The following is a 22,044-nucleotide window of genomic DNA, read 5'->3' on the forward strand; positions in this document are numbered from 1 at the left end:
AAAGTGTAGAGGGACGACTCTCTGTATTGCAGTTGCACGCACAATTGCCAGCACCAATCAGCTGGGGTGTGAGGAGGAGGTAAGAGATGGGATCCTTGCCTGCATGTGTGTGCACGCACCAATGTGCAGCCCACGACCCAAATGGTGCCCTTGAGGCCAAAAACCAGGTGCCCTTCTGTTTTGCACAACTTGGGCCACTTTCTAAGCATACATGCTACAGCTCAGCACCAGGGATTACTCCGCCAGGCAGTTTCTTATCAGTAACATGTGAAAAATAATCCAAAGTTCTGTTTTCAAAATGTGTAGAGCATCTGCTACATGAGGAAAGAATGCATGATGAAAGACATACACTTTTTTTTAGGGAGCTCAAGATTAAGGCACAAATGATTGACCAGGCATTCAAGTTTAAGTAAGGCACACAGGCACTTTTTACATGTTGAAGTCAAGATGCATAATCTTCTTTTAGTTCACTTGAAAGCGCTGAACTAGACCTGTGAATGGGAGAGTGCATTGGGCTGGATTTCAAGGACAGGTGACTGCCTGGAGTACTATGCTTGGGAGCATCTGTCATGGTCTATCATCTCAACTAGCCATTCACCAGCTGAAACAAACAGTACAAACAGTTCATATGGTATGAATAAATACAGACTTTCAGATCCTAGCATGAACATTTATCGTATGGCAAAAAGATAAATCATGCATACAAAATGGTGCAATGAAGTCATGAAATAGGCTACAAATATAATACAAAATTCACAAGCTGGTGAAGAAGGTGGAGGGTAGGGGCACAAAAAATGATCCTTGATTGGGTGCCGTTTGGGTCTATGGCCAGGCTTGCCAGTGCACAACCAGATTGTTAGGACACGGCAAGTCACTAAATGGATGCATAAAAAGCCATCTTCTCAGAACTCTTACAGATAACTTGCTATAGAGATCCAGACACTAATAGCCACTAAAAATATCAACTCTGTGACTGCTAGGACAAAATATACCACAGAAGCAAGCCATGGAGGGGCTCTCTAGGGAGACAGAGCCCAAACAGTGCCCTTGTACATCCTTCATCTGTCAAAGCCCCTATACCTTTTGTGATGGACCTTTCAGCTACTTAAAAGACTGGAGGTGGCATGATTTGAGTAAAATTTGGGGGCAGTCCGGATGGGGCTTCTGGATTCTATTCCTCCTCACCCTTAAAACACTTGAAGACTTAAAACAGTAGTGCTCAGCAGGATGGCACAGAAGTGCTCACCTGGCTTCCCAAAACTGAGGGTCACTGCTGTTTAGCAAGAGGACTGATAGCTTGGCAGCAGGAATACTAGATTGGCTCCACTGCTGCACCTACACGATATTGAGCTCCTTGCCACCCTGCCCCACCTCCTCTTGGTAGCCAGCAGCAATGCTGCTGGCATTGGGAAGCCAGGTGAGCAATGCCACCCCACCTCTGCTGACCACTATTGCCTAACAAGCATCCAGCTGTGCAACTATTGTCATCTCTGTCCTCCCTGGGTTCCTGTTTATTTATTTATTTATTCATTTATTGTATTTATATACCGCCCCATAGCTGAAGCTCTCTGTTCTTTTCTATAGCACATGACAGACAGAAATGCAACAGGTGCAGCAGCATCTGGCATGGGGAGCTATAGTAGGGTGTGCATAATTGTTCCCTCACTCACCCATTCTCCTCCAATATCCTCCTCCTGGCCATTTCTCTTTATTACACCCTCTCACCCAAAAAACTGGCTCCAAGACTGGAATAAGCCAGTTGGGGGAGGGGGAAGCGACTAGGGTGAGGGGTTGTATGAGGGAATCAGAAGGTGGGAAAAGGTTAAGTATCCTCACCTCTTGGCCACCAATTGACTGCATTATTGTTAACCGGCAAAAATGTGTTTGGAAACATGAAGCTCTGCCTTAAGGCTTGTCTGACTAGTAGATACATATCAAAATGGAAATGGACTACTTTCAACTCTGACTTGTTGTTGTTATGTGCTTCCAAATCAACTACGACTTATGGCGACCCAATGAATCAGCGACCTCCAAGAACATCTGTCGTGAACCACCCTGTTCAGATCTTGTAAGTTTAGGTCTGTGGCTTCCTTTATGGAATCAATCCATCTTTTGTTTGGCCTTCCTCTTTTTCTACTCCATGCTGTTTTCCCCAGCATTATCGTCTTTTCTAGTGAATCATGTCTTCTCATTATGTGTCCAAGTATGATAACCTCAGTTTCATCATTTTAGCTTCTAATGATAGTTCTGGTTTAATTTGTTCTAACACCTAATTATTTGTCTTTTTTGCAGTCCATGGTATGCGCAAAGCTCTCCTCCAACACCACATTTCAAATGACTTGATTTTTCTCTTATCCGCTTTTTTCACTGTCCAACTTTCACATCCATACATAGAGACTGGAAATACCATGGTCTGAATGATCCTGACTGTAGTGTTCAGTGATATATCTTTGCATTTGAGGACCTTTTCTAGTTCTCTCACAGCTGCCCTCCCCAGTCCTAGCCTTCTTCTGATTTCTTGACTATTGTCTCCATTTTGGTTAATGACTGTGCCAAGGTATTGATAATCCTTGACAAGTTTAATGCCCTCATTGTCAACTGTAAAGTTACATAAATCTTCTGTTGTCATTACTTTTGTCTTTTTGACGTTCAGCTGTAGTCCTGCTTTTGTGCTTTCCTCTTTAACTTTCATCAGCATTCGTTTCAAATCATTACTGGTTTCTGCTAAGAGTATGGTATCGTCTGCGTATCTTAAATTATTGATATTTCTCCCTCCAATTTTCACACCTCCTTCATCTTGGTCCAATCCTGCTTTCCGTATGATATGTTCTGCATACAGATTAAACAAATAAGGTGATAAAATACACCCGTCCCATACCCTTTCCGATTGGGAACCAATCGGTTTCTCCATATTCTGTCCTTACAGTAGCTTCTTGTGCAGAGTATAGGTTGCGCATCAGGACAATCAGATGCTGTGGCACCCCCATTTCTTTTAAAACATTCCATCGTTTTTCATGATCTACACAGTCAAAGGCTTTGCTGTAGTCTATAAAGCACAGGGTGATTTTCTTCTGAAATTCCATGGTCCGTTCTGTTATCCAACGTATATTTGTGATGTGAACTCTGGTGCCTCTTCCCTTTCTAAATCCAGCTTGGATGTCTGGCATTTCTTGCTCCATATATGGTAAGAGCCTTTGTTGTAGAATCTTGAGCATTACTTTACTTGCATGGGATATTAAGGCAATAGTTCGATAATTACTGCATTCGTTGGGATCCCCTTTCTTTGGAATTGGGATGTATATGGAACGCTTCCATTCTGTGGGCCATTGTTTAGTTTTCCATATTTGTTGACAGATTTTTGTCAAACTTTGGACAGATTCAGTCTCAGTAGCTTGTAGCAACTCTATTGGTATGCCATCTATTCCTGGTGATTTGTTTCTTCCAAGTATTTTAAGAGCAGCTTTCACCTCACATTCTAAAATTTCTGGTTCTTCATCATACGGTCCCTCCGTGAATGAATCTGTCATCTTGGCATCTCTTTTATAGAGTTCTTCAGTGCATTGCGTCCATCTTCCTTTTATTTCATCTTGGTCAGTCAGTGTGTTCCCCCGTTGAATATTCAACATCCCTACTTTTGGTTTAAATTTCCCTTTCATTTCTCTAATCTTTACTCATACTTGTCCTTTGTTCTTCCCCAGTAGCTCAGTGAGTGCCTTCTGACCTGGGGGTCTCATCTTCCAGCACTCTCTCGTGTTGCATTTTGGATACTTTGTTCATAGGGTTTTCGTGGTAAGATATATTCAGGGGTGGTTTACCATTGCCTTCCTCTGAGTTTGGATGCATCTTAGTCTGGTTTCAGCTTTGACCATTCTGCCTTGGGTGCCCCTGCTAGGAGTCTAGCCTCTTGATCTAGACTCCTGATGGCATTGCTCTTAGCTTCTTCAACACTCTCAAACCCCCTCATCATGTTAAGGTGTGCATCCTAGAGGGGGATTCCGACTTACGGCAACCCTTTGAACAGGGTTTTCATGGTAATCGGTATTCAGAGGTGGTTTTACCACTGCCTTCGTCTGAGGCTGAGAGGCAGTGACTGGCCCAAGGTCACCCAGTGAGCTTCATGGCTGTGTGGGGATTTGAACCGTGGTCTCCCAGGTCATAGTCCAACACTCTACCCACTACACCACACCGGCTCTCAGATACATATCAACAAGAACAAAGAGAAGCTGACATTTGCTTTGGAGGGCCTGATGAGTGAAGCACTGCTCATGTGGTTTATGGATTCAAGTCTGCACAGGGCTTGCTGTCAGTACCTCTCTTCATGCTCCAAAGCTTCCCACGGCCTAAACATAGCTCCATCTTCCAACAAGCAGCACTCTACAGGCTTCAGTGAAAGCAGAGCTTGGAAAAGTTACTTTTTTGAACTACAACTCCCATCAGCCCCAGCCAGAATGGCCAGTGGATTGGGCTGATGGGAGTTGTAGTTCAAAAAAGTAACTTTTCCAAGCTCTGAGTGAAAGCTATGCCCAATTAAATTCTGTACATCAACCACTGAGCACTACCTTTGGCTTCTGAACTTGCCCATCTTTTCAAAATCCCTTTACTTCTGTCCTGCTGCTAATTTCCCATGTTAATGCTGTGGCTTATGCCTTTGCAGTGTATTCAGGTAAAAGAGACACAGAAATCTGTTTCTGTATACGGCTGCATTACTACTCTGCACACAATGGCCAAAACAGGCCTGTTATCTTTTCACTTGATTCCTGCAAGGAAAGATTACAGTGATTAATTAAATGTATATCCCACCCTTCCTCCTGTGGAAGAAACAGAGCTTTGTGTTGTGGTTAATCCAGATCTTGCCAGAGGCATTTTTACTGAAAGGAAAACAAACAGCTGTTTGGAGAGAAAATTCCAACAGACTAGGAGGCTTCCAGTCAGTCCAAAAAATTATCTGCTATAGACAATATTCAGCTCATTTTTATAGCAAATTTCTAAGGCATACAGAAGCAGATTTCCATCATCACACCGACATATTTCAACTATTTGTGATAGAAACTGCTGAGCTACACACGTGTTATCTATTTTGTGGTTTTCCAGAAGGTCAAAGATCAACAGTTTTCTCAGAACATTGTGTTAACACACTCTGAACATGTACTCTACAGCATTTACTTGTCATCTTACATATCATTCCCTTTGTGTCTGTAAAGTTCAGATCAAAGTTTTGAAGCCCATAGAATATAAATTCTACACTCCCAAATGGAGCCCAGGGTGGCAAACTACAAATGACAAAACAACAAAAACCTCAAAACATGTTTAAAACAAATCAGAACAGATCTTTAGACTGTACTGTTTCTAACTGTAATATACCTTGCCCTGAAAAAGTAATCAAGTAGCTTTTTACAGTGGGCAGGGACGTGGTGGCAGAAATCATTGCTGGCGATCTGTTTCCTGCAGATTGCTCCCATTGCACAAAAGCCCTTGCTCAAGGGAGGAAAAAAGGGTTCAGCAACAGGTAGCTGTACTTTCTGGCATGTTTTTGTCTGTTGTCAAAGCATAAAAAAAGTACTGTTGGTTATACCTTGAAGATGTAGCTGCCGATCACCCAGTGATGGCCTCAAGTTGTAACCCCCAACCTCAGAAGAACCATGGGTCCAACTCTTCCCTTCCTCTCCCCTTCCTCTCCGTTTTGAATACTTTCACATCTCCTACACTAAACTGATCTTCCCAAAACACTGCCCTCTACCCTAAGTGCCAGCCACCTTACTCATCTATGCTGCCCAGAAGGGCTCTAAATACCAGTATGCCCTTTTCTCAAACCTGCTTCTACTACCACCCCCATGTTAATCTTCCCTCCTCCTGCCACCCATCATACTACATTTAAAGAACTTAAACATTATCTTTATTATTTCTGGTCAGAAAACTACAGTGTAGTTTTCAAATATTTTTCACCACACCTCTAAAATGAAACACATTATTATACTTCTGAAAGAAACACAAAGAGTCATATTACACTTCTGAAATACACAGCAAGTGTACCCAGTGCCTCTCTTGTGACAAGAGTCAAATCCAGCCCATTTGAGTAGTTGTGCCTGGATGCCTAGTATTTCAGAAACAGGATGTTTATTTACTACATTTATACCCTGCCTCTCTCAGAAGGAGCTTACAAAGGCATACATTGTTCTTCCACTCCACTTTATCCTCACAACAACCCTGTGATGTAGGTCAGACTGAGAGATATTGATTTGGATGCAACACTAAACTATGATTTATCGTAACAAAAAATGAGGCAAAGCAAGTGTTGGGCTTGCATGCTCTCCCCTTCCCTTCCCCGCTCCAGCATGGCAAGGAGAAAATGGGAAGCTTCTGCTTCCATTTTAGATTAACCATGGTTTAGCATGTCATTCGAACTCAACTAACTGTGGTTAGTCTTACATATGGTTTGTTGAAATATGTCAGTTTCATAAGCTAGGATTTGAGGTTGGATTTGTTTCAACAAGCCATAATTAAGATTAACCACATTTTGCCTGTGTTTGGATGGTGTAACAAGCAGTGGTTAATTTAAAATGAAAAACACAAAAGCTTCTGAACTCATCCTTGCAGTCATGCTGAAGGAGGAGGGGAGTGTGCAAACCCAAGGCTCACTACAGCTTATTTTTGTAATGCTAAAACATTGTTTCACATTATGTCCAAAAAGCTTTGTGGGTGTATGGGGAGTGTCACCTGGGTCTCCCCAGTCCTACTCCAACTCTCTAATCAATATACCGTATGAGCTCTAAGCACTATACAAATGATAATTACAATTACATTATTGCTGACATTTCAGCATGCAGCTCTACAAAGCTGAACAGCTTAAAACAGAGGTGGGAAACCACTGGCCCAGGGGCTGCAATCAGCCCCTGGGGCCTCCCATCTGGCCCGCAGTACCCCCGCCCCAAAATCAGGTTTGAAAAAGCCTCCTATTGGCTCCAATTAATAAAAAGCAAGTCTAATTAAGACACAGAAGTGTTTTCACAAGTATTCAGAAGGATAAACCTTCCTCTCCACATGTGCTCCAATCCTCCACTCAAAATGCCCCGAGCTGCAGACTTGCAAAAAAGCCTTCTATCGCCTCCAACTTGATAAAAAAGTGAAAGAATGGTAGAACATATAATCTACCTATCATCTCCATACAATCCTGACCAGGTCTTGAGGTCATAGAATAGTAGAGTTGGAAGGGGCCTTAAGGCCATCAAGTCCAACCCCCTGCGCAATGCAGGAATCCAAATCAAAGCATTCCCAACAGATGGCTGTCCAGCTGCCTCTTGAATGCCTCCAGTGTCGGAGAGCCCACTACCTCTCTAGGTCATTGATTCCATTGTCGTATGGCTCTAACACTTAGGAAGTTTTTCCTGATGTCCAGTCGAAATCTGGCTTCCTGCAACTTGAACCCATTATTCTGTGTCCTGCACTCTGGGACGATCGAGAAGAGATCCCAGCCCTCCTCTATGTGACAACCTTTCATGTACTTGAAGAGTGCTATCATATCTCCCCTCAGTCTTCTCCAGACTAAACATGCCCAGTTCTTTCAGTCTTTCCTCATAGGGCTTTGTTTCCAGCCCCCTGATCATCAGGTCAGCTGGAGACACTCTCTTGGTGGGAACATCTTTGAATGAGATCAGGATATCTATGGCTGAGCTGACAGCCTCCTCAGCAGGGCCAGATTATACATTAAACTTAGTAGGCTGAAGCCTATGGGCCCGGAGCTCTTGGGGGCCCGTATCCTGGGACAAGAGCTTCTGAACCACCCTCCATCCCCCCACTTCACTTACCTTTTTCGCCACTGTTTTTTGCGGTTTGCCGTCAATTAAGATGGTGGCCGAGGTTTCCCATAGGGGCTGAAGCCTCTGCTGAAATGCTCTGACATGCTGAAATGTTCAATTAGCTGAATGGGAAAATGCCAGATAATTGGGGGAGGGTGTTCAAGTCCTTTTTCTGGGAGCTGGAAATGTAGCCTCCAAAAGGAAAAGCCTATTGCTCTGGAAGAGTCAGAGATACCCTCATACTTCCAGTAAGAACAGACTAAAGGAACTTAAACGTTTATTTTAAAGTAACACACAACTGAAACCTAGAGCTTCTAACAAGAACCACCCATCTGATCAAACAATGAGGGGTCTTTCTTCCCCTGCTGCCTCTGGAAGGTAAATGGCTCCTTTTACAGTTATTAATTCCACATTGACTCAGTACCATTCACTCGGTACCACTGCATGCACTTTGCCACAGATAGCTCCATATTCTGGAAAGTGGCTGAGCACATGTTTTGCATGCAAAAGGTGCCAGGTTTAATCCCTGGCATCTCCAGGTAGGGCTGGGAGAGACTCCTGAAATCCTGGAGAGCCGGTCAGTGTGGACAATACTGACAATCAGACCCATGGTCTGATTCTGTGTATGGGAGCTTCTTATGTTCAGTCCAGAATCATGAGCAAGAAGTGAAGTGAGGGCTGGGACCAACTGGGAAACAGAGCAAGGTGCATGACACAGCCCTTGGGCCAGAAGCAGCGACCCTAAGCTCCTTTTAGCTTCCTCAGAATCTCAGCTTTCTCCCCATTGCTGCAGAGGCAGGCCTGAATACAATAACATAACTTAAGTAATTTTGGAGTTGTTGTGGCAGCAAGAAAGAAATGGTTTAAAGCAAGAGACTCAGTGATGGATTGAGCGAACAGGCTTGTTCACTTTTCTATTTCCATTCTGTAATGGAAAGATGCTCTCCTACCATACTTTTCGAGTGTAAAAATCAACTAAATTGAATATTCTACAGGAAAGTTAATTTTACACATCACTGATTCTGTATGTACAGACTGATCTACTTTCTAAATACAACCTTGTAAAATTTGCCTTTATTTCCTTAGGAAGAAGTTTGCCATATGAGACTACTGAATTCACTCGCTTGAGCTTCCTGAATCCTTTTCTAAACGAATCCCTGAGACAGGCAGATATGTTTGACACAATTGATCATCGCTTGTGGCACACTACAGCTAGAATGAAGTAGATTAACAATTGAGATAAGGAGATTAATATATGGAAGAAGTGTGGTTTAATGCATGGAAGATACCACCTTAGTGCAAGAGTTTGGATAGTTAGGATACTCTCAGTCTCCTTTATCAAGAATTATTGACACTTCAGTAAAACAACTAGAAGCTGTTAGCCATGTTAGTGAAGTTCAAAGGATAAAAGTCACCTTGGATTGTTTTCAATGTGAAGATCAAAGCTTTGTTTCCTTGCATAGGCTGTCAGATGCATCGTATGATATGGCCGATTACATATAATATGATTAATACAAAATAAAATAAATAAATATGTTGTCTATACACTGAAAGAGGAAGTCATATGAATTTTTCCTCACTTTTCTGCTGAAGTTGATCTCAAAGATGCCAGATGCAGGAGACAGAATATTAGTTTCATGGTGCGTATTTACTGCCAACTCAGTAAGTCAGAGTACTAGAACTTAGTTTGCCTGCAATGGGTCTAGCAGCCCAATCTTAAAACTTCAGATAAATGCTAAGATTTGGGATTAAAGTGAAGTGACTATTAAAAAAATGGCTAATGCAAATGGCAAAAAAATTAATATTAGACAAGTACTGCTACACGTGTATCATCAATGCAGGTACATATACATCAGTGCAAAAAACTTAATTTCATAATGTAAAATTCAGTCTATGTCTAATATCAACTGATTTATAGACCAGGTTATACGGGAATCAATGATTCAATTATTTAAACTGCAAATATTTACATGATTTAGCATGTCCAGTCATGTGCCAAGAACCAAGCGCAATTAATAAACTTCGATCACTGCAACAGATTGTTTATATTAATTGCATCCATTGTAAAAGCACTTTCATAGTGTTCTTATACAACCCTATTAATGTTTGTTTTGCGGTTTTATTTGTTTTTAAAGGCAAGTAGCAAAATTCCATGCATGTTACATGGAAGCAACTCCCACTGTATTCAGTTGGGTTTACCTTACTTTTGAAACTGTGTTTAGAACAGCACACCTAACATGCACCAATTTATATTGTATGTTGCTGAATTAGTGAAGTGTACCTATCTTGTAAACAGGCCGCTTCTTGGAAGGGGAACTTCAGATGGATGCCTACATCATACAAAAGACAGTTCTTAGGTGTCTATTTAAAACAGGATTTCTAAGAGCTTTAATTCTTGCTCATTAATGCAGTCCAATTTACACTGCAGACTTCCAAAAGAAAATGACAACAAGCAGTTCAAATGCATGCATACTGAAGGGAGATGTTGTAATTGTGGCTTGAAGGTGGCTGCTTCTTGCCACAATGCAGAAAATAGCATGTTAGAATGATTAGAGTTTTTCTGCATGATTCAAGAGACAGTACATTGAATTCTTTTGTGGATAAAGTCTACATAAGCATTTCCTATGAAATTAAACTCTTTGCCAAGCAATACCATTCAGCATTTTAAAAAAGCAGACAGTTTCAATTAATATAACAAAAACAATGACAATTCAATAAACAAACACATATGCTTGGAATGAATGCAAGTTCACATATGGACACAATATGAATGAATGAAGAAACAGGTCTTAGCTGAACACAACCCCTCTTCCTCCAGCAGTTAATCTTTAGTGTGCGGGTCGCCAACCTGGTGCTCACAGGTGCTGAAGGCCTTCATTAGCATTCCAAAGAGGGGTCCCAGACTCTGAGCTTTCATTTTTTTAAAAAGTAAGTCTCTAGCCATCCTAGAAAGTAAGTTATGAAGCAAGATGTACAGGTACCCTTCTAAGCAACTTCTATGAAATGGGTCAGTCTGACTGCTCATGCTTGTCAGGTTTTTAGCCAATGAGTGAAGTCAGAGCTGTGACTGATTAGGGAGTTGTCTGGACATCAGGCAATAGGAATCCCTGGGGTTCTAAAGGGCTTCTATTTTCCCCTCCACTTCAGTGCACTTTTCCTGCTTCTGTCTTATTATCTAGCAGTCCTTGGAATCTCTGTAGTCTGCCCTTCCTTTTTTTCTAGCAACCAGGATGCATCTTTCCTGTGGTGGGTTCATTTGAGATCAGGTACTCCCTCGAAGTTATTTCTGCAAATGCTACTACAAATAAGTGCAGAGGGATGTTACAGAATCCCCAATCTTCAAATGGCAAATTCAACATGTGAAAACTTTGCAAGAGGCTTAGGAATGTTTCCTGCAGTATAGAGCTAGAGGCAAGGGCTTAATAAGAATTCACAGTATAGTTAACTTACAGTACAATGGTATACATGTCTACTTATGAAGTAAGTCTCTTCATGTTTACGTATCCCAGTCTGCATCTGTGTTGGAATTGCTTTTTAATATTTTTTAAACCTTTTTTAAAAAACCATGTTTTTAACCTTTTTTAAAAAAGATGTCTTGAAAGCTTTTTTTAAAAAAATGTTTTTAAAGATGTTTTGTTTTAATGTATTTTAATTCTATTTTTATGATGTTTTAAAGTGTTTTTAGTGCTTTTGTTTGCCATTCTGAGCTCCTGCTGGGAGGAAGGATGGGATATAAATCAAATAATAAATAAATAATAAATAAATACGATTAATAGGGCTTACTCCCAGGTAATAATTCCCAGGACAATCCCTGGCCTGCAAGAAGCTTTCAATCTAAAATAGACAATGGATAAAAGGGGGGGGGGACAACGCAAGGACAGGAAGGCAAATGTTATACCTTCTCAAAAATCATACATTTGGAAATGACAATTACATTAAGAATTAAATGTAGGCTCACAGAAAAGATGAGCTTTGAAGAGGGGTTTGAAAAAAACAATGCAAAGTAGGAGCTGCAGAGATAATTTACGAATATGTTTATATATGTTTCCTGTAATTGGTAACTACACATACGGATGGGCAAATGAAGACACAAGAGTTATGCGGGGGTGGTGAAGACTAGGTTCAGGGGGATGTCAGTCAGTAAGCCCGTGTCACAGAGATGATGGTTTCATTCCTTCTCAGCCTTTTGTCAAAGATCAAGTATGGGTGTGATGGCAAAATAAAGGGTGTTTCCAGCAAATAAAGTTATGGTGAAAGGAGGGAGGGGGGCAAACTTATAATGGAGATGTTTGTAAAATTGAATGATGGTCAGAGAGAGGTTAGGTCTGTGAAGCATAGAAGTAGAGATCTGGAAAGTAGGCAGGATGCAGTCATTGATTGGGAAGAGGTAATGTGGGTTTTCTGGAAAATTCTAAACTGGAACATTTTCTGGAATATTTCCCTATAGGATAATTTCCATAGGGTAATTTTCAATTTGAATCAGAAAATTTTCTGATGCCCTAGAGTGTGACCTAATTTAGCATGTGTTTACCTGTATTTAGTAAACAAAGTTAGAAACTTTGAAACTGCCAAACTTGTCTAATATAATGTATTTACAATTGGCATCCATTTATTGTTATTAACAAACTTATGAAACAGACATTTTCCATGGAAAAATAAAGCACTGGATAATTTTCAGCCCCACATCGCTAGTGGAAAGTAAGGCCATTTCCACAAAAAAACAAGCCTGAAGAATTGCTGTGCAGATCTATGCAAACCAAAGCGATCAAGCGCCCTCACTTTGCTAGTGCTCTGCATGGAGCTGTCCGGGTGTTCACACAATTCTTGCTTTATGGATCCAAAAGACTTTCTCTCTAACTATTTCCACCCTTGCCCCAATACACAGAGTGGTAGGAATGAGATGGGAAGACACCCCAAACAGCTAGAAGAAAAAAGAAAATTACCTGCCTGTCAGAAGGTGAGAATGAAAGTGATGCCACCATTGTAATTCAGGAATCAAGCTAAATACCAGGAACAAGCTTGAACAGGGAATCCGATACGGAACAAAGGCATATAGAGGGTGGGGAAAGAGATATGTACAGCATTTATGGCAGCTCCTAGCTTGACCCAAGAGGCACCTATCTCCCAAGAACCACCCAACAAATGCACTATGGCAATGCAGCTATTAAAAACAAAAAGAGGAAGAGAAAGATGTCCAGGATGCAGATTACCCAGAAGCCCTGTTTCCTAACATTAAGCAGCCAGAAGGGCACTCTGCACACGTTTAGAGACATCCACCAAATCTAAACAACGTATCAGGGACTGAACTCTAGCTCAAGTGACATTCTTGACTCAAGGGGCATTCTTAATGGTGGTGGTGGTGAGGAGGCCAGGTAGATCTTGAGGTGGGGGATTATTAGCTAGATGTCAAGTTGGAGGGGGGTTATTTCAGAAAGTGCAATCGGGAGATAACGGGCTTCGAGGAGGACGGCATCATCCTTTCCCTCCTAGGTATTCATTGAGAGAGGGGGGGTGATCTGACCCCTGAAGAAACTCCACAGGTTTTGACTTTGAAGCACTGGCAGACACGCGCCCATGATGCGTATGACCCGAGGTTCCCTCTTCTTTTACAGCGTCACGCTCTTCAAAGGCTCGCCCCCCGTCCCTCTGCACATGCTCCAAGGCGCTAGCGTCCCGCGCGCCGGGCAAGGCGGGGAGACCACGGTTCCCTTACCGAAGAGGCTGTTGCTGAAGCCGTCCCACACGCAGCCAGCGGCATCCCAAACCCAGCGGTTCCGGAGGCAGGAGAGGAAGGTGAAGCTGACGCCGAAGAGCGACACGAGTAGGTCGCTGAGGCTGATATTGACCAGGAAGAGGTGGGTGGGCGTGCGGAGCCGCTTGAACTTGGCGTAAAGGACCAGCACCAGCAGGTTGTTGCACAAGCCCAGCACGCCGATGGTGGCGATCAGCAGGGCCAGCAGCTCGTAGGTACCGCCGCTGAAGGGCGCCGCCGCCACCTGCTGCTGCTCCGACTCCTCCTCCCCCGGCGTCGGCTCCAGACTGCTGCTCTTGCTGCTGTTCCCGGAGTACATAGCTCGGGGTTGATGCCCGGGAAACTCCGCTCACATGCCGAAGCAGCTGCGCGCTGGCTCCGCGCTGGCTGCTGGGGAGCGCCTGGCCGCTGCTGGCGTGCCTCAGCCCTTTGGACAGCCAAGCGCTGGTCTCGGGAGCTCTGGGCGCTAAGGGCGGGGCGGGCGGGGCAGGGCGGGGCGGGGAGGAGCGATCGGCCTAGGCCGGCCTCCTGCGCGCCTAGTCGTTCCCGCCCGCCGGGGCAGAAGCTTGCAAATCCGAGTAAGACTTCCAGCCGTGCAATGACAACCCCTGTTAAGTTCAGCCTGGGGCTTACTTGCCTCCGAGAGCGAGCGAGGGCCGCTAGAAGGTACGCGGGGGTGGGGAGCCCGCGTAAGAACGCGAAGGCTCCCCTCCTAAGTTCAGCGCCAGTAGGAGTTCTTGAGCCAGTAGGGCTCTTGAGCGGCTTCCGATCCTGAGCGGTCAGGATGGATGTGAAGGGGGAATGCATGGAACTGGGCTAAAAGAGTGGTTGCCCCTGGCTGGAAGGTTTGTGGATTGTTTATGTGTCGGGCTTGGGCTTCCATCCATAAATTGTAGAATACCTTTTGTTGTTAAGTAAGAATATATAGTCGTCTATTAAATATTTCAGAGAGCCAGTGTGGTGTAGTGGTTAAGGTGTTGGAGTACGACCCGGGAGACCAGGGTTCAAATCCCCACACAGCCATGAAGCTCAATGGGTGACCTTGGGCCAGTTACTGCCTCTCAGCCTCAGAGGAAGGCAATGGTAAACCCCCTCTGAATACCGCTTACCATGAAAACCCTATTCATAGGGTCGCCATAAGTCGGAATCGACTTGAAGGCACATAACAACAACAAATTAAATATTTCCTGGGCTGCCTACTAACGAGACAATATTAAAATATACAATATGTAATGGACTGAGGCTTCCCTTGATGGATTAATTGGAGGTGCTTCAAGAGCTTCTGGAGGTAGCTTAAGGTACTCTTTAACTCAAGATAAGCCCAAATGGATTGGCCCAACTAGCATCCTGTTAACCAGTTGCCACTAGCAGGACAGAGGGACAATCACACTTTCCCTTTTGTTATTCAGCGGCTGGTATAGAGTGGAGTGCAGCCTCTGGTTCTGGAGGTAGTACAGTAGGGCCCTGCTTTACAGCACTTCGTTTTATGGCACTTCGCTAATGCAGCGGTCTCAATTAGACTAAAGCCCCACTCATACGGCGCTTGTTCCACTTTTATGGCGGTTTTCGGGTGTAGCTCACCATTCTATTCAATGAGTTCCGCTTTTAGGCGGTTTTTGCTTTTCAGTGGGGGTCCGGAATGTAACCCGCCGTATAAGTGGGGCCCTACTGTATATGCAGTCATCAGGAGTAGGAGTAGGGTTGCCAGGTTTTTGGCCTGAGACTGATCCTGTATCTTTAGGAGAAGAGAAAGTCAGCCAAGTGCAGATGTTCTTGCAACGCTGTAATGAGAAAAACCGCAGGGTGGAATTCTCCCTCCCCCCTGCACAACTTTTAAAGATACAGAAGACCTCTTGGTTGCCAGGCCCGGCCTCCAAGACGTCTTCTGTATCTTTAAAAGTTGGGGAGGGGGGAGGGAGAATTCCACCTTGCAGTTTTTCCCATTACAGAGTTGCAAGAACACCTGCACTTGGCTGACCTTCTCTTCTCCTAAAGATACAGGATCAGTCTCAGGCCATGGACCTGGCAACCCTAAGTAGGAGCTGGCGATAGGAAGTAAGCCCCATTCAACACACTGGAGCTTACTTCCAAGGGAACACTATACAAGATTATTCTGTTCAAGAATTAAGGATGACTTGGTTTGTATAAACATAATACATAGTTGTGTTGGTTTGTCAGTCCTAATTTGAAAACGGAAATGGCTATGTAGGTTAAAAAGGTAACAGGGCTATGTATACTTATAAGTGAACTCAGTGAGCTTCTCCTCTTGAGTAAAGAGGCATGGCACTGGGATGCTTGAATCCACAATGACTGCTGGATGAGTGGCCCTTCCCCCCCCCAATTCCAGATTTCATCATTAAAATAGATTTTAATGATTTGCCTTACTGCCCTACAGAATTACAGAACTGCTCATAATTTGCCAGTGTTACAATTTGTTTATCTGTCTTGAAAATCTGTAGCTCACTTTTTGATCAGATGAACATTGAAAGGGGTAATGCTTACCTGCATGTGGGTGTGATAGAATTTGGCTGCTATCCTTAACATGCTGATCTGGAACACGCATGCACACACACACGCACACACGCACGCACGCACGCACGCACGCATGCATGCATGCACGCACGCACGCACGCGCGCGTGAATTGCAACAAAATGTTAGAGTGCTGGTATTCAGGATTCTACCCAATCCGTTCCATAAATCTTTCCCCAAAAAACATTCCATGGCCACTAGTCAATCCTCATTGGGTCCTTTTGGAGAGTTTCCCACCCCTAGGGTTTTTTTCGCTAAGGTTTTTGTACTTCTACCAATCTTGGGATTTCCCCAAGCCTGCTACTACTTCCCTCTTGTGTGCTGATGGTGGCATTTTGTCTCTATAAGCAAATGGCACTCTCCTCTGAACATCGGAAATTGAGGGAGTGATGATGATTAATCACGCATGCATATCACTTGATTGCTCCACACTTGATAACTCTCTGCCAAATATGTTCAATATTATGAAAGTTCTATTTTTGACAGCTAAGACAGCATGCAAAGCATTACTTGACAGTATAGTCAAAATGATTTTTAGATAAACAAATGCATAAATCACAAAGGAGGATGAAAAACTTACCTGACAATATGGGACTGTGGAAACTGGCATACCTATGAATGTAAATATTAATAATAATGAATTGAAAATATGTTGTTCAACACCATTGACAGTGTGATCTTATTCATATCTACTCAAAAGTAAGCACCATCGAGTTCAACAGGACTTACTCCAAGGTCAATGTGTAGGATTGCAGCTTAAAAGATCAGTAGCCAAAGGATCACATTATAAAGGGAGATTTCGTCCTCTTAAACATCACCCCACCTTGCCCTATATCAAACAGCTCTTGAAACAGAGTTGACTTCCAAATACAGATTGTGGTATGGCATAGAAGTCTGCTGTTCAAAAAAAAAAAAAAAGTAAAAAAACTCACTGGGCATGGCCAAGCCCTTGGGCGTGCCTAAATCACAATTTGGACCCTTCCCAATTAGCAAAATAAACAAATGCTCTGCTCTCTGCACTCTCAGCAGGCAGCTGGATTGATTTACATGAGCATTCACCCTATTCATAGGGTTGCCATAAGTCAGGATCGACTTGAAGGCAGTCCATTTCCATTTTCATTTTAATGAGTTCCATGCGTATCTGTGCCACATATTTTCTGGAGTCTTCAAGGCCTCAACAATTTCAAAGAAGAGTAAGGTACACACACAGCAAAATCCTAGGTTCAAAAACCACAAGATGTTCTTCAAACGCTTGGTATGGACAAACTCTTGTGTTAAATATTCAACACTTCACACTTGTTCAATGATTGAGAACTCAAATCACAGCACACACATTGCCTAATTTCTCATGAGGAAGATTGATTATTTAGAATACCAATAATTGTTTTCAAAATTTTGGTAAGTTAACCATATGTCTTTTTAAAAGATGCATTGCAATTCCGTGATCTAACCTTTAAAATGTGTTGCCAATGAACTGGGGAAGCATTGTAGCTCAGTGGTAGAGCATCTGCCCAGGTCCAATTTCCATCATGTCCAAGTAGGGTGGGGAATGTCCTCTGGTCAAAATCATGGATAGCCTCTGCTGGTCAATGTAGACAATACTGAATTAAATGGACCAATGGTCTGATACACACATAAATATACATACACACAGGGTGATAAGGTAACATTAGCCAAACTCAGAGTAGGCCCGCTGAAATCAATGTACGGAAGACCATTGATTTCAGTGGGTCCATTCTGATTTAGCTGGCTATCGCTCGCAGTTTTTTAGAAGATATCAACAACTTATATAACACATATGTTATTTTCACAAACAAGTTCCTGCCAAGCCTTAAATTTCCATAGCGTTTGTTCCGATAGCTTACAAAGCACATTCACCTATCAACATAGTATTCTGCATACTACTACTTCTCCTATGTATTGTATCTGGTAATTTCTCCATCTGTGGGATCTATTTTATTTTACTTTTCTTTTAAAAAACAATCCTTTTGGTTTTTATTAAACAAACCAGCTCAGTCATCTTTTAACAACTGAATTGGGGTATGTTTTGCAACATTTATGAATGAACAACTATAGTAACGCCTCCAGAACACACACAGTTTTAATTATTATGCACAGCTTTAACAAATCTTAACATTCTAGATGAATGTGTTTCCTTCCTGTAATTTCCTCTTTTCAAAAAGAATGAATTGCTCTACATTCATTTGTAGTCATTAGTGCAGGATAAAGGAATGAGTTCGGATAATAATATTGTAGAGGTGATCTGCAATTTTATTGTGCTGCTATGAGGTTTTCTGGAATCAATTAGGAAGGCAATTTGGTTTGTTCTCCATTATTCTCAGTATTCTAAAGAACATGGCCACAAACAGATAATTGGGTGTGATTTCTCATTGATTTCAGTGGGCCTAAGCATATTGAACTCTTCTTTGAAATGTGTCTAGCATCTATTTGATCTCAGCATCTAATCTTGTAGCATTCTTAAAACTTGCATTCTTAAAACTTACATTTTCAGTGAGGAATGCATACAGATTAGCTTTACTTCTGCACTTCTTACTTGTAGCATTCATTGTCTTTGTGATTGATTTCTGGGAAGAAGCAATGAAAGAAAAAACACCAACATATTTGTACCAGATAGTGGTATATTGAACTGATCCTCTTCGCCTTACTTTAGGGTGTGATATGAAATGCATCTCTTGCTTCATAATTCATGTGGAATAACCATGGTTGAATGCCCAGAGTAGCACACCACATCAGGATTCCTTTAACATTTAGCTTAACATTTATGAGTTTTGCTGTAAACTTGATTCCTCAAAGGACTGGACATGTGAATGTAATTTTTTGTAGAATTGTACTTACATTGCACGTCCACCTTAGGGCTTACATTCACAGCCAATATTTAGAGGTTGGTCTCAAGGTTACTATTCTAGGAGTCCTGAGACAGCGATAAACAAGGGATTTTTGAATATTTCTGCCATTTGTCATAACCAATTATCTAATGTTCACCAATTATCTAGTGTTCTAGTTTCATAGATCACTTCACACCCAAGAGATGGGTACTGCATTTATTCAATCACATCCCTGGGGAAAGAGTGGTCAGATGAGGATCTCTAACCATGCCAGTGACTGTTGACCACCCTTATACTCACCTCACTGTCTAATTTGCCCTCTAAATTCAAATGCATTAGCAGCTGAATGTGAACTGTTCACCTGCTGTGCCTCAGATATGCAGAGTACTAAAATGAGGATTGGGGTGGTAGTAAGTCAATGTATTTTATGATCTAGGGAAGTGGGCAAGAAAAGGCTGTGATTGGCACTTCACTCATTTTGCTATGTTACAGTTCTTAGATTTAAAGCAGAATTCATTTTGCAGTGCAAGTATTTATTTATTTATTACATTTCAATCCCACCTTTCCTCCAAGGAGGTCAGCATGGTGTACATGCTTCTTCTCCCTCTCTGTTTTATTCTCACAACAACCCTGTGAGGTAGGTTAGGCCGAGAAACTGTGACTGACCCAAGGCCATCCAACAAGCTTCATGGCTGAGTGGGGGTTTGAACCCTGGTCTCCCAGGTCCTAGTGCAACACTCTAACCACTGCATCTTACTTGAAGCCATTCAAGAAATAGTAAGGAAAGAAATAGCTGGAAAATATTTCAAAAACTGAAGGGTTAGGATAGCACTGTACTTACCTCATGTTTTGCAACAGAATTTGTACTAGTACTTTTCTGATACCAGATACTTATTTTGGGGCTTGTTTCCTGCACTTTCTGGAAGCTTTATTTAGACAACAATATGCTAAAAAAAATTAAAAATGCCCTCCCTTGAGGCATAATTCTATTTGATTTTTGCTCATGATGCTATCAGGCTGGTTATATACAATTCTCCTTTCAATATCATTTGCACTTGCAAAAGTTCTGGGGCAGTTATACTGCTTTGGTTGCAATTGGTATGTATTCTGTAGATTTCTGCTAAAAACCTGTAACTTTTTATACTACAAATGTTCCAGTTCTTGTTATACTTTAAATGCCCTACAGCCCAAGAGCGTCTTTGCAATGAACTGAAATGTATCCTCTTCTTTATGATATAGCCACTCCTACAAACTCTCTGTTGATGCTGGATACTGGTATTCCTGTGGTTTTGTTTGTAGAAGTGAGTGATTGTTTAGGTTGGGGGGGGGAGAAATTGGGAATGGGGGGACACAAACAATGGAATGGATGGAGTTACAGTATGGATGCAATAATGCAGGGACGTGAGGGAAGCATCACAGAACAATTGGTAAAGTGGGATGATGTTTGGATGATTCAGTAGAAATCCACTTCGAATGTACTATTAATGTGTCAATGACATGTTGCTGCACATACCCACAACAAAACAACAGTCTGGGGTAAACCCGTAGCCAGAGGGGCTGCCCCCCCCAATATTTTCTCCTTACCCCCAATTTTTTAAATAAATAAATAAATAAATTTATTATCTCTGGAAGAATGAAAACCAGTTGCTGGTAGCTGCAGGGGGGGAGAGTGCTCTTGCACTCAAGTCCTGCTTGTGGGCTTCCCATGGGCATTTGTTTGGCTACTGTGAGAACAGGATGAGTCACTTGCAGAATGAAGACACATAGTTCTGAACAGCAGCAGAATACGCACAAGGTTTCCTTCATCCTCCTGTAAGTTTTTTTTAATGGCTAAATGGTTCATCTATATATAGATGCAATGCAACACCACTGATCGTGATATGCCCTGTAGGATGTGAAGAATACTGTATCAAAGAGAAGAGCAAAATGTTAATTGTAAAAAAGCATAGGTAAGGAGTGTGGGGCTTTTTCTTTGCTACTATAGAATAGATGCCATAGAGAATCAAGGTCACTGGTTGATCATGATTTTGCAGAAATCACATCACAGAGCTTGAAAATCTGGTTCCTCTGTGGCAGGTATGAAAATAATACCCTCTGGCAATATCTCATTTTCTTCCTCTGAGTCTTCCTTAATATGCAACACAGAATTTGTTACAATAGGTCAAATCTAAAGTGTTTTTAAAATAGGTGTTTATTTTGAAAAAAAAGAAAAGGAAGAACACATATAACAGTACAAAAAGATCACAATTCTAATACACAGAAAAAAAGGAAACTTACAGATCCCAGTCTTTGGTGGGTAAACATATGGGACAATTAGACTGAAAGAGCCTAAGGAGATATTCACTAGCTGGGTTTGGATGTGAAAGGAACATGGCCAAATCATAGTAAAAAAATAATAATGCATCTATATTTGATTCGAGCATGATCAAAAGCTTGGGTTTCCTCCACAGGAGATAAACAGAAACCATGGCACAGTAACATCTTTTTAAAAACAGGGATTCCTTGCTTGTACTTGCTGAGTAGCTTTGTACTAAGATTGGGCCAAACATTGCCTCCTTCTTTCATCTGTCTCCTGTGAAAGTTGTGGGGTATTAATATTAGCAGCTTTCACATGCAGGCAGTTTCAAAGAACCTTCAGGCATGTGCTTATATTAAAGATGAGGTGGCAGATTTTTTTTAATTATTTTTTTTTAAAAAAAAGAACTTTTTCTGCCACTTGCAGCAGCCTTATCAGCATTCCCTCTGTAATTTGGAAGAGGATGCCGTATGGGAATGATGCTCATGGGAGCCACCCTCTTTCTTTTCCCCCACCCTGGAACACCCCTGGGAGTGAAGGTGAGGCATAGCATCGTATCATTCCATTGGGACAGTTTCCAAAATTACAAAGGGGAGGAATGCCACCAAATTACTAAGGGCAGTCAAACCCAGTGACTGTGCTCATTGGGACAGAGATGGGGTGAGGAGGAGAGGACAAGGTTGAGACAGCCCCTTGGTGGTGCTGGTCTTGCACACACCTGTGGGGCTGCCACCCCAGAGCTTCTGCAAGCTTGTTGACTTCTTGCCCCATTCTGAAGAGCACACCACTGCTGGGAGGATACCAGTGTCTCCATTCCACCACCACCC

The 22,044-nt window shown here is 42.3% G+C and overlaps 2 protein-coding genes across 3 annotated transcripts in view; one reads left to right on the top strand and one right to left on the bottom strand.

Moving 5' to 3' along the window:
- Positions 1-14,021, bottom strand: part of OPN3 (opsin 3) — a 28,186-nt gene extending 14,165 nt beyond the window's left edge. The window contains exon 1 of the mRNA XM_061626395.1: positions 13,507-14,021. Within this exon, the coding sequence (XP_061482379.1) occupies positions 13,507-13,864 (358 nt within the window). The 5' untranslated portion in view covers positions 13,865-14,021. The remainder of the gene's footprint in view (positions 1-13,506) is intronic.
- EXO1 (exonuclease 1) overlaps positions 1-22,044 on the top strand; it is a 381,281-nt gene that overhangs the window by 188,747 nt on the left and 170,490 nt on the right. The window lies entirely within an intron of this gene.

The sequence above is a fragment of the Rhineura floridana genome, chromosome 4 (genome assembly GCF_030035675.1).
Source record: "Rhineura floridana isolate rRhiFlo1 chromosome 4, rRhiFlo1.hap2, whole genome shotgun sequence".
NCBI classification, from domain to species: domain Eukaryota; kingdom Metazoa; phylum Chordata; class Lepidosauria; order Squamata; family Rhineuridae; genus Rhineura; species Rhineura floridana.